This window comes from Erithacus rubecula (genome assembly GCF_903797595.1).
Source record: "Erithacus rubecula genome assembly, chromosome: 8".
Classification (NCBI taxonomy): Eukaryota; Metazoa; Chordata; class Aves; order Passeriformes; family Muscicapidae; genus Erithacus; species Erithacus rubecula.
This window is the reverse complement of record NC_136659.1, coordinates 25,522,683-25,536,228: the sequence shown is the minus strand read 5'-3', so window position 1 is coordinate 25,536,228 and position 13,546 is coordinate 25,522,683. Positions and strand designations below refer to the sequence as shown.

Below are 13,546 nucleotides of genomic sequence, written 5' to 3'. Positions count from 1 at the left end.
TGCCGTGAACATACTGCAGAAAAGAACAATAGCTATCACCAGCTACAGAAATACACAGAGCACCAGCAGCCTGGCTGCTGACTGATCTAAAGCAAGGGGTTTGTCTACAAGCCAACAGGAAAAACTCACACCTGGTGCAAATGGGTGTAACTGAACAGAGGCTCATGGAGTAATAGCACCTTCAGCTAAGGTTCTGATATTGTACCAAAAGTACTACAGGCTTTGCTCTGTACAGTCTTGCAGTCTGCTTTTGATTGTAATTGACTGGGGAATTCCAATTTGGTAGGATTTTGAACCTGCTTTCCACAGATGTGAATAACTGAATCTGGCCCTACATTAACATCAACAGATTTTTAAATTCAGCAAATCACAGAGCATGTCTGAATTGTTTTAATACTCAATATCACCTCAAGAATGTTTACCAGCAAACTGGTGGCCATCAGCACCAGGACTAGTTTGCCATTCCTTTTGTTGCTTTATCTGCTAACTTTGGATGGCAACTAGTGATGCTGAAGAAAAAGATTACTCTAAGAGCTGGCACATCCACAAGCTTAACAGACAAAGGATAGAATCAAATCCTGGAGTGCACTTATAGCATGTGCTCCCCATAATTAAAAGTCTATTTGCAGCATGCAAAGTAGAAAAAGCTTTTATTCAGGGTAGAACTTAAACACAGCATTACTTTCCCTGCTTGATGCCGTAACTCCATTCAAAGGGATACAGTCTGGAAGCAATGTTCTCCAAAATGCACATGTCTAAATTGTCAAAAGGAAGGGAGGAGAAAATGAGAACAAAGTGGAACCCACCCATAAAATGAAATATAGGGCTTGATTCATTGTCACGCACTGTTAACACAGTGATTCTACCACTGTGATGCACAGCTAACAGAAACAGAGCTGGTTCAAATCCTGCATCTCTGTGCCTATCGTGTACTTAATAAGAAACACTCAGCAGAGAGACTTAGATGGGTTCCACTCCACCCAAGTGCCACCCAAAAGCTCCCAGTATAGGAAGCATGGCCAAATACAAAGCATGTGGTCAGGGCTCTCTGGTATTCCAGCCCTTTCTCAGTTTTTACACTGGGGACCCCTGGCAGCTGTCCTAAAGGCAGCCTCAAGGTTGCTCCAAACTGTGCTAAAGACTAAACCAGTTTCTGAACAATTTCAAAACACGAGTTGAGCAAAAGTGGTTTGCTACACTCTCTTGGATGTGGAGCAGGCTGGAGCAGAGCCACATCTGAGAACAGGCTGCCTCTCTTCAGCCATCACAAGGGCGCCTACATACGACACACTGAATGCAAGACAAGTCACCAAGGGTGAGGCACACAAGAGACAAGAAATCTACTCAAAATAATCAGTAGCTACACTGCATTACCTCCAATCTCTAATCAGGATCCCCCAAAATAATTTTTATTACTGGGGCATTAACATGGCAGAAGACAATTTGCTTAGATAAAGCCTTGTGTTTCTTGTCTGTGTATTTACAGGTGAAATGGTGCTCACCCATGCAAACATGCCACCCCGATCAAGCCAAACATACACAATGCATAAAGACATAAATAAATACTTATGAGTCACTGATAACCACCTCATAAATTATATGGTCTTATGAAGTATCACTGCTAAAGATAATGCATACAATTGGATACAAAATACACATACACAACTCTCATTAAGACAGATAACACTGTTTGTTTCCTTTCACAAGAGCCCAAGGCCTTAATTTATAAAGTCCTGAATTATTTTTGATAACCTTGGAGTCCCAACAGCTGAGGATCAGTTCCAAAACCTGATCCAAAACCAGGCCAAATGAGATTACAGAGGATATAGTGAATAGGATATGGCACATGGGGGTCCAAAAGTCCAAGAGCTGAGTCTGCTTCAGCTCACAGGAGCCAGATGCAGTATTATCTATAGCCCTTTATCCTCAAATGCACACCACCTTCAGCATCCAACTCTGCTCCCTCTCCCCTGCCACACTACCAGGACCAGCTCTCCATCCCTGGGTGAGGACTCAGCTGTGGCTGCTGCAGCTTTTCCTCAGCTCCTCACAAACTCCTCTGTGGAAATAGGCATGAGCCACTCCAGCCAACAAAGTGAAGAGGGGCCAGATCAGTCCAGCATCCTCCTCTTGGACAAAACCTAAACACCACTTTGGTACCACTTGAGTGACACAGCCCAAACACAGTGTGTTTGTTTTGCTGACACATAGGTTTGAGTTTGCTCCCCAGCCACATCTTCTTTCGCCTTGGATACAATAGTCATCTTCATAGCACTTATTATAACATATTGCAGCAATAATGTGTAATTATCCTCAAAAACAAAGCAAAAGCTCAAGATAAAAATAACAGGCATTGAGCACACTTACCAGCTGGAGGAAGGCAGTGAGGCAGCACAAGCTGCAGCCCTAAAATGGCTGTGCTGTAGCCTGATTTCAAAGGCCAGACTGCAGGAGAGCACAGAGAGGTGAACCCTCTCCAAAAGTTGGTCCAAAATGAGAAAGAGCAGTGGCACACAGACTCTGTGCAGATATCCTTAGGCAGAGCAGTGCCTCTCCTGGGGTCTGTGCACTGGCAGCTGGGTTCAATGATTGCATTTGGCCCAGGGCAGAACTCCAAATGCACAGCACCTGGAAGGGCTGATCTTTTCTGAGGAGAGGCCCATCATGTGGTTATCAATCATAGCTCTCACCCTGGACCTTCCTTAGTCTGACCTAAGGAAATCAAATCAGTTTTCCTCTTACCTTTTTTTCCTGATTTGCTGGATGTGCTTACTTTGACTTTCATTGACTCATAGAATGGTTTGGAAGGGACCTTAAAGATCATTTAGTTCCAACCCCTTGATATGGGTAGGTTCATTTTCCCCTAGATCAGATTGCTCAAAGTCCCATCAATCTGGCCTTGAACACTTCCAGGGATGAGACATCCACAACATGACTGGGCAACCTGTTCCAGTGCCTCACCACCCTCCCAATAAAGAATTTGGATCTTACAGGTAATCTAAGCCTATCCTCATTCAGTTTAAAGCCATCACTCCCTGGCTATCACTACATGCCCTTGTAAAAAATCCCCCTCCAGGTCTCTTGTAGGCCATTTTATGCATTGTAAACGTTCTCTTCTGCAGCCTGAACAGCCCCAGCACTCTTGGTCTGTCTGCCCAGAAGAGGTGCTCCAGCCCTCTGATCAATTTTGTGACCCTCCTCAGGACTCTTCAAAGTCCATGTCCTTCTTATGCTGGGGGCCCCAGAGCTGGGTGCAGACTCCAGGTAGGGTCTCACCAGAGTGGAGTGCAGGGTCAGAATAAACTTCCTCTGCCCACAGCAGATGCAGCAGAACCCTCTACTTCCCAGCTTTCAGAACAATGTAGCCTGAAAGCAGTTTTGTTTTTTTTTTTTGGTGGGGGGGGAAAGGGGGGAGGCAAAACAGTTTCAATGACCAAAAAGTGGGAGTCTATGAATTTAGTACAATATTTGTTTAAAATTCTCAATGGCAGATCACAAAAACAGTAAATCTGATCAAGTATAAAAAAGCTGTACATGTATCTCAGGACTCAAGATCTCTCAGGTCGTGTGGTGTGTGTGTAAAAGCTTGACATCTCTGCTTTTGTACAAGGAAGGCTGGTTAGAGCTGCACACATTCCAGGAGGGCCTCTGTTGAATAGAATTGGCCAAATCAGATTAAAAATGCAATATCTATGGTGAAGGCTGCAAGCTGCCTGCTCAGAGATTCCACTGATGTGAACCAGAAGTTGCTTGCATGTGGTCAGGCCCTAAATTTGATACTGGAATTTAAAAACAAATTAAGATTCCCATGTAATATTGACTGCTTTTTTTTTTTTTCTTTTCCCAGAGTAAAAGATTTTAAAACATGGAATGCTATATGCAGTGGTTACATGAGTCCAAGTAATTGTACCAATTATATAATTTGATATAATTGCACTAATTACATAAACACATAATAATGAAATATAAGTTATTCCAAGAGCTAAACTGGAAGAACATTAAAGAACCTAAATCTGCTCCCACTTATTCTAGTACAAATCAGAAACAATTCCCTTGAAATCAATGAAGTTACCCAAATAAAATTGGCCCCTACTGTTACAAGTAGGCACATAAATCCAGCTTTTAGTTCAAGGTTACTGATTGGGCAAGCAAATGAAAGCTACTGGGCATTTTGTACTGATGCAGATTGCTAATTCCTGGCCAAATTCCAGTGTATGTAGGGAGATTCATGACAAAGTTAGATGTCTTCTGCTCCTGTTCTGATCTGTCACCCAGTATGTGTAGGTTTTGCTAAAACTTTTAGCTCCTGATTCTAAAGGAAAAATTAATTTTTTTTTAGAAATACTGAGAACTGAGGATGAGCTCGGCCCAATCAGGAATTCCAGAAAACTGGATTCAGGTGTGTCTTTATTCATATGTTTGCTAGCCTGAATTAAATCTGCAGACTTTAGGGAAGTTACTTTAGACTGACATCAGCATTAACTGAAACATACTCCCCTCTTAGAAATTTGTATTTCTGATCCATCTTGCAGCATGTCCTCCCACCCTTTCCAATAGAAACCACTCCATACAAAAATTATCTTTATGAAGGATGTGTTCAGTGAGGGGTTTCCCTCTTCTCCAATGGCAGGGCAAGTGCAGAAACTAATTTTCAGTTGCTGAGTTCATCTCTCACAAGTGAGAGAAAAGAAGGTGAGAGCTGGCAATTTTGGAGCAGGTGTCTATTATGTGTGGAAATACGTGATGTATGCAGAGTTAATCTGACAAGTGCTCTGTTGCATCACATGGTGACAGTCACCCTGTTCACACCATCCTCATTAACAGCAGTGGGAGGTCCAGGATGGGCTTTTGCCTGCGTTAGAATATTTTAAAGGGTGAAGATTCTCCAGCTCCAGAGATTGATTCTGTCACATGATAGAATACACTGGTTTAGCATTTACAGAATTGAGTTCAAAGACAAGAGAGAGACACCAAGTCACCTTTGGTTGGGGGGGGTATGGATGTGGCCCAGCTGTTTTTTGAGGTGGAGTACCTAACCTGGCATAAAGCAATGAACCTGGATGCTCAGTTTTATAAGGATGGGAATGACAGACAGGAAAACCCCAAAATTTTTGGAAAGCAGTCATCAGGCCTGAGCATCTCATTTTTCATTTTTCCTGATTTCAAAAATACAGGAGATGGAAGCTGCACAAAGTGGAATTTCTGCACTCCCCTGTAAAAAGCTGGCAAGAGCAGTAACTTTGTCACATCTCTGAAAAGTCAAGCCCAAACTGTCTCAGGTTGGTCCCACAGAATAAAAAACTATTTTCTTTCATTTTAGCCCTAGAAATCTGTGTGACAGGTTACTGTCAGCACCAGGGTACAAGAACACCTCACTGTCTGTAGAATGCTCAGAGCAGCAAGTGACTCTGTGCTGCAGAAAACTCCAACCATTCACATTGATTCCTAGAGTCTCTTTCACACAAAATAAAAGGGCCTGGGAGACTGGACTATGATCCAGCTCTTCCTACTCCCAGATGATGCCCCTCACACTATCCTGGTATTCATGCCTGGTATTAACCCCTCTCCTGCAAGGAGAGCTGGGCAGAGCTACACCTGAATCTGAATTGTAACTAGAACCCATCATTAGTTGCATGATCTTGCTTCTTCAACACTTTTTGTGTTTCAGGGTCAGATCTAACATTTGCTAAGTCAACAAGAGGTCAGCTTTAGCTGGCATTTGCTCAGGTCTCCGGGAGGAAGAATTTATCTGTGAAGATCAATTAAATCAATATCTGGATATATATGCAGCTGAGCACTTGAGTATTTCTCAACATTTTTGAGGGCTTGTTAGTAAAAGGGAGATATTTTACTAAAAAGAAAAAAACCCTTTTCTTAATGTCGGCTAGTTTTGGCGGGGGGGGGGGGGGGGCGAGGGGGAGTGGGTGGAAATCAAACTTACTATTGGTCTTTTATTCCTGGAAGTGCTTTCCACATAATTTTTTTTTACTTCTTCTAAACAGTCAGGGAGTGACCCAGAGAAGAAGTTACATTCTTACACAGCAGGTGAACCAGGAACTTGCAGTAAATGACCTGCAGGTATGCGGAACAGCGCCGTCCCTGCGTCCCTGCACTGCTGCAGAGAGAAAGAAGCAGATGCTTACATGTATAGACAGCAATAAAAGCAGAGTGCAACATTTTTAGGATCACAGCTGAGCTCTCAGACGAGGCTTTCTGCAATGACTAATACGACTACGGGCTAATGCGACAGTTCACCGTCTGCAGCCTATTCAGTCCTGAAAGTAAACGAGTTCCTCCAGATGTTACACACTGAAAAAAAAAAAAAATAAAAAAAAAAACACATCCAGTTTTCAATCTTTTTTATTTATTTAAACTGTACACAAATGTAAAATACTTCAACAGCAAATCTAAGTGAAAATTGTTTGGTTTAAATTATTATGGAACAGAACCTAAAAGGAACTTTATTAAATAAACATAAAAATTGGATTTAAAGGATGCACATATTGTAATGTATTCTACAATAGTCACTTTTTTTTCACTCTACATTCCATGTGCGTATGGTATAGAAAAGACACTGAATAGAACAAACAGAATCCATTTTGTACCCTGAAACAATTGGTAGGCCTCGTGAGGGATTGCTCAGTATGACTACATGATATATGATGGCTTTGCCATCTCATAAAAATTATAACTAATATGTTGGCCTCTTTGGTTCCAAAATTTATGTATAATACATTTAACTGTATTCATTTTTTGCTGCTATAAAAATAACATTTTTTTTCAAATGGCAGTTTTTGACTAATCATGCAACTAAATCAGTGCAAACATTAAAAGCAATCATTCGCTTTAAAAAAGAAGCAAAAGATTTAATTTCAAGTATAAAAAAATATAAAAAAGTCATATCATAAGTCCAGTTTTGTCTAGTATGGGTCAACACTTTAAATTGCATAGCTCATGCGGCACCTGTTTACCTAGATAGTGAGCAAAGATAAGTGCACTATCAAGTACCACTTTTCAAGGCATTGAAATTTGCAAGTGCTATTATACGTGCATTCAAGCAGTTTGCAAGTGCTATGCTGTATCATTATTTTCTGATCTTTATGGCCATCCTTGACACCTCCTGGTAAGGATATTGAAAGCACTCTCCTCTCTCCTCCTTTCCAAGACTTGTAAAAATGTTCCTCGCCTGTTATTAAACACACTGCATTTCCCAGAACGTCTCCACTCTGTCGCTGTCACTCCTCTTTAGGGTTCATTGGTTTAGCCGTGGTGGCCATCGCTTGTTTGCTCGTCCCCCACGTGACGCAGCCCTGCCGAGTCCCCCACTGAAGAACACAGATTGCAACTTTTGACTTTTTGTTCTTTGAACAGTGAGAGGTGCCAACAGTCAACACAGTCCAGATATGGTATCGATTCCCTTTTCCAAGACACGGCAGGTGTAGCCAACCATGGGCTGCTAGTGGGCAGTGAAAGCACCGGATCACATCAGCCCAGCTAGTGACTCCACAACGGCCAGGTGTTAGAAATACAGCAGTTTCTCACATCTGTCCCTTTCTCTATCTCTCCCCAATAGAACCACAAGATTCCTTGCTGGAAGTGCTGTAGGAAGAAGCGGGTATCTGTGATGTTTATGTTTAGATAAATTTAAATTAAGAGGAAGTGATCGCCTCCCAAGGCAGGTGTCCTGCAGCTTCCTGTTAGACCTAAGAGGTGACAGTCGACTTTATTTCTTTTTTTTTTAAATTTTCTAAGTTTGGTCATTTTGACACCTGCGTGCAAGAATACGTTGTGTTCTCACAGTCTGTGCTTTTGCCTGAGCAAAGGGAGCTCATTTCGGTCTGGCTTTGCCGGCAGGCGGGGAAACAGCTGCTCAGCCGTTCACTCGTACTGGCAGGCATTTAGGTCCGTCGTCACTGGTCACTGACTTTCTGTGCTCATGTCCCTTTTCCGAGCTGCCTCGTGTGTGTGTGTGTGTCTGTGTCTGTGTGTATGAGCGCGTGTTTGTGTGCGTGCCCACATTTCGTGTGTGTGTGTTTGTGTGTGTGTCTTTAAGATATTTCATAGCATTAACTTATAAGTGATAGAATATATAAGTGTCCATGATCCACAAACTGCCACTGTCCTGACACCAAAGTGAAATGATTATTTTTTTCTTTTTTTTTTTTTTTTGTCAAACTTCTTTTCCACAGTGACTTTCCAACACTGATGCCTGGATACACAGTGAAACTTCCTCCAACACCATCTTGTACGGGAATGTTTCTCTCTCTCTCTCTCCCTCTCTCTCTCCCCCCCCAAAACACACCTTAAATCAAGCACAACCACATTCTTCCACAATCATATTGGGAACGTCCCTTTTCACAATGTTGTATTCATCATCAAAGTACAGCATTGACATTGTGCTAAGTTTGGTTGGAATGCAACAGGAGTTCACGGTGCCCGGGTTCAGCCCCCGCATTCGGTACTGATTCACGACAGCGGTGTGAAAGGAGGAAGCCGACCCCGGGACACCGGCCAAGTAGGCCGGGCAGCTCCCTTCACAGTAATTCCCATAGTAACCTGATGGTGCTATGATCCAGTCATTCCACCCAATGAGTCTAAAGTCAATGTAAAACTGTTGCCTGCAACATAGATTGGTCCTGCCATCGCACTCCAGGCCTCTTTTCCGGATCCTGTGTTTGTTATCGGCGAGGCGAGCTTGCACCACTAAAAAAGGCCGGTGGGATTCCTCCCCGGGGTCCACATAAATTGGCAGCACTGAATACTCTTCACAGCCCTCACATTGAACATCCAAGTTCAGTCTCCTTTCTCCTCTCTCAAACAGAGCCTGGATCGCCTCTGTCATGGGAAAAGTGTGCCAACCACTTCTTTTGAGATCAACTTTCTTTTCAACCACATTCCACTTGTTGCTAGTGTCCGGGTCTTGGAAATAGACTTTGACTCTTACTTTTCGCCTGCTGCCTTTCTCTAAGACATATGGAAGCAGCTTCAAGTAAAGCCACAGGCTGGCTTGAACGACAAACAAGTTCTGGTTCCCTTCATTCGAGATGAAGAAATAGAGGCGGACTCTAGATGAGGCCAGATCGTCTGCAAGATAAGGAGAGATCAGCAAGATTAAGTCAAAAAGGAAATGTTAGCTTATGTGCCTTTCTGGATTCAGGGACAACGGTAGAGCACAGCAGACCGAGCAAACAGCGACAGGGCTGTGCCAGTCAGAAGGCATGCACTGCATCAGATATCCCCAATTTGCAATCAGAATTAATTGAAAAGGGGACTTCCCGCAGCAACCCTCAACACTGGGCTGCAGTCGGATGTGTCAGATCCACAGACACCAGTAAGAGCTTTCCAGAATATGTTTTTTCCAGAAAGCCAGATTAAAAGATGCTACAGCAGCACCTTGAAAAAGACCGACATTAGGACTAGGACTCTGCTATCTCATCAGTTTAAGAACAGTTTTAACTTTCAGCTACCTGCCAGTTCTCATGGGGAGAGCTCTTTCAATAACCACTAAAACACCAATGCCAAACCAGGGATTTTGTTTCGATTTGCAAATATTCTTGCCGCGATTTAAAGGAGAGGGCTCACAAGACAGAACGGAAAATATTTCAATAATGTGCCTGCTTGGCCAACAGATCAAGCTAACCCCCACTTAGTCTGGTAGAATATCTGCTATTATTAATCATTTCAATCTCTGCCTTTTCTCCCCGAAATGATGAACTCCCATGCGAGGCAAGGCAATGAAGCGGTTGTTCCCGCTGTAATGCCGTTATTGGCTGTTCTCAATACGCTTTTCAGCAACACCAGAATTAAAGGAGAGAAATTGTCACAGAAAACCAAATGTCACCAAATGTCTGACATAACCCCTTATTTGTAAACAGAAGAGCCTGCTGCATGAAATATTTCAGAAATACCAGCAGCCTTCCTGCAATTTTTTGTACTGTAAGTCCTAACTAAATTTGGCGTAGGTGATAAATGTGCCGGCCTTTATGGCGGAGATCGTAATTCTGGTCCCTGAATCAAAGCATCCTAATTGCTATTTAAAATTATTGCTGGAAAGGCATTTTCTCATCTGCCCTTATCGATTTTGCTTCCGTCTGTACAGAGCTAAATGTAGATTTTTTTTTTCCTGCCTTTTCCTTCCCTAAGAATCTTTAGCATTTTTGTCAATCTCTGAATGGGATTTTTTGCGTAGTCGGTGTCTTCATTTGTTACCCTAGATGTCTTTCAAATGTGCCTCCAGAGCCCATTCAGTACCTTGTAATAGTTCAGTGACAAAAATTTTCACTGTGTGTGTCTACATTTTACATAAAGTCAATTTTGGAAGTGTTACAAAAGACAACGATTGACTGAATACCAAATGGAAGTACAAGCCCACCCCCGATCTCCCAACAACATCCTATTAAAAAATAATAACCCCCAAAATGTACACTAAGAAAACCTTTCACATGTTAGTAAATACATAACTTTTTCGTAAACTGTGGTGACAGTGACAGAAAAAGAACAGTACAGTGCTGCTGCACCGATCCACATCACTTGTGTTGTGTGAGATTGTGTGCGCTCATAAATTTTGTATGTGAATATAACAAGCATATGTATAATGCAACAGATCCCATAGATACTGTAAATGTATATGCCTTTGGTAAGTGGGAGGGTAGATAAAGAAGATGAGTGGGCAGCATACAGGATAGAAAGAGATTTATTTGGTGGACAAATGATATATAGATGCCACAAGAAGATAGAGAGAGAAAAATGAACCAAGCGATAGAGCGATGAAGGAAAGGAAAGATGGGCAGATAGACAGGAGAGAGGTAATTTGCAGAGTGATGGTGTTCCATCCAGATGTGCAAAGTTCACAGGGACAGTGGTTAAACTACTGGAAAGCTGTGCTGAAGGGATTCGGTGACACATAACTGCAATGGCTGGACTGAGATGGCTGGTACCATGGGGATGGAGGGCAGTTAGCAAACGGACTGATGGACACAGAGGAGACAGACACACTCGGCAGGACACTGCATGCAGTGGACAGCAGACAAGGCCAATAGTGCAAATGAAAGCTAAATAAATGGGAAACAAATGGAAAGAGAGGATGGGGAAATGCAAGCCTCAACAGACAGATGCAGGCAGTGAACCAAATGAATGTGCAGGGCAAGACAGACAAGGCAAGGGATGCGAGAGATGGAGCGGGACAGGCAGAGGAGGGACAGTGGGACACGCAGGGACGGAGAGAAGCCCCGGTGCCGCTGGAAGGATCGCCGGAGGGGAACCGGGGGCACCGAGACTGCGGAGGGATGGAGGGACAAGAGAGGGGAGTTGCAAGGCACAACCCGGGGAGAATCCCGGGCACGGGGGCACAAGCAGCGAGGACGGGAAGGCGCGGGCAGGGCCAGGGCGAGACGGTGCGGGGCAGAGGGGAGACCGAATGAGGCGGAGGGCAAGCGGGTGAGCTGGGCGGCCAGGTGCCCGCACCAGGCAGAAGGACAGGCAGGGTGCGCAGGGGGCCAGGCAAGGGCAGCTGGGGAACTGCCAGGGGTCAGGCAGGCGGAAAGAGAAGGTGGGCAGGAGGACAGGCAGGGCTAGAGGAAAGACTGACAGAGGTCAAGCAGGGGGACCGACAGGGGTCGAGCAGGGGGAATGACAGACGGGGCGAGGCAGGACAGGCGGAGAGCGCGGCAGGGCAGGCAGGGGGGCGCGGGTGCGCGGCCGGGCGGCGCCCACCTGTCTCGGCGAAGCTGATGATCTCGGAGACCGGGTCGTGGGCCGGGGGCCCGGCGCTCGCCTGCCCGTCCAGGCTGGGGATCTCCACTCGGCCGTCCTCCCGCACCTTGCCGGCGTGCAGCTTGCGCAGCGCCGTGACCATGGCCGCCTTGGGCACGGCGTGCGTGATGTTGGGCCGGTCCCGCATCTGCAGCCGGCTCAGGATGTGCCTCTTCACCGCCTCCAGGAAATCCCCGTCCACCTTGCCCGGCTCCTCGGGCCGCCGGAAGCCGCAGGAGGTGCATGTGTCCTGCGGGGAGCCGCCGGCGGGGGCCGGCGGGGTCGGGGTGGCCGCGGCGCCCAGCAGGAGCAGCCCGCAGGCCAGCAGCGCGGCCAGCACCCCCCGGCGAGCCGCCCCGTCCATGGCGGAGGAGCGGGGGGCCGAGCTGGGGGCCGCCCCGGAGCGCCGCAGGGAGCCCGTCTGCAGGCAGCGCCGCTCCGAGCGCTCCGCGGCGCGGAGGGGGCGGTGGCAGCCAAGCTGGGGGGCCGCAACCGCTCCGCGCAGGGGGGGAGCCGCGGCGGAGGGAGGGGGCGCCCGGGGAAGCGGCGTGTGCCGCCGGGGAGGCGGAGGGGGGAGGCTGCACGCGCAGGCACCGAGGGCGAAGTTGGCGGCGGGGGGGGGGGAACAGGCTTGGCGTGCACGGAGAGAGCCCGGCTCCACGGGGGAGGGGGACGGCAGCAGGTGAGGGGGTGGCTGCGGAGCCCGGGGAGGAGGGAGGGGGAGCGGGGAGCGAGCCGGAGGTGCGAGGGGATCCGGGGAGTAGGGGAGAGGCGGCGCCGCTCTGCCCCGGTGCCCCGCGTCGCTTCAGAGGGGCATCCCCGGGCGCAGTCGCTCGTGGTCCATCTCTCGCTTCGGCAGGTCCGGGCGGGCCGTGGAGAGGAGCTCTCTAGTCCAGCGTCATTGAGGGGGGTCAGGGAGATAAACGAAGCAGATTTATATACAATCCAATTTATAGCCTGGAAGGAGGGGGGGGGGGAGAAATGCCACTTGTACCCCCCCGCCCACTCCGCCCCCGCAAGACAATCCGTGGGTGCAGGTCTCTGAGCAGGTCGGCTCCGCGCCGCTCGGTTGTCCCCCTTCAGCGCCCGCTGCGTCTCAACGTGCCATCAAAGTTGACCCGGAGCATAGCTGGGGAGGGAGCCGGGGGCGGCGGGCAGGGGGTGCGCGGCTGGCAGCTCCACTGTTGCGAGTCTTCTCCCCCCACCGTCCCGCTTATTATTAGCGAGATGCTTTTATTTTCGAAGCAGCGCGGAGGGTCCGGAGTCCGGCGCGGCGGCGGCGGCGGCGCCCGGGACCCCCGCCGCGGGCAGGGCAGCGCACGCTGCGCGGCGCGGAGCGGGGAAGCGGCGCGATCCCGGCGATCCAGGAGAAGCTGCGCGGATCCACTCGGTCAGACCAGCTCTTCGGCTCGCTCCCTCGCTTGCTCTTTTAAACAATATCTCCCTTGTTGGTGGTTTGGGTTTTATTATTATTATTGTTATTATTATTTTAAGTGTGATTTTTGTTGTTGTTGCTGCTGCTGCTGCTGCTCCAGTTAATCTGTCTCCCTCTCTGCGTCTTTTTGATCTTTCGCTCGCCTTGTGCTGGCTTGAACGCTGTGTTTTGTTTTGTTTGGGGTTTTTTGTTTTGTTTGGCTTTTTGGTTTTTGTTTTTGTTTTTTGTTTTTCTTTTTTTACGCGTCTGATGTTCCCTCTCGGATCCGCAGTGAAAGGTCTCGGGGAAGCTGCTTGCTCCTCGCTTATCTTCTCTGATCTCCTCCTGCTAATTTTTCCCCCCTGCAAAATCACGACATTG

The 13,546-nt window shown here is 47.1% G+C and overlaps 1 protein-coding gene across 1 annotated transcript; it reads right to left on the bottom strand.

Annotated features, from left to right (window-relative positions):
• Positions 1 to 7,726: 7,726 nt before the first annotated feature.
• On the bottom strand, positions 7,727 to 12,239 carry INHBB (inhibin subunit beta B). The gene is made up of 2 exons (XM_079310957.1): positions 11,713 to 12,239; positions 7,727 to 9,084 (listed from the first exon to the last, which is right to left on the bottom strand). Exons 1-2 carry the CDS (start codon positions 12,113 to 12,115, stop codon positions 8,309 to 8,311), a joined length of 1,179 nt encoding a protein of 392 aa, XP_079167083.1. The 5' UTR covers positions 12,116 to 12,239; the 3' UTR covers positions 7,727 to 8,308.
• Between the last annotated feature and the right edge of the window lie 1,307 nt (positions 12,240 to 13,546).

Coding starts and splice junctions, on each gene's coding strand:
- INHBB (XM_079310957.1), bottom strand. CDS start 12,115: ATGGACGGGGCGGCTCGCCGGGGGGTGCTGGCCGCGCTGCTGGCCTGC. Junction 9,085..11,712: donor CATCAGCTTCGCCGAGACAG/GTGGGCGCCGCC, acceptor CTTATCTTGCAG/ACGATCTGGCCTCATCTAGA.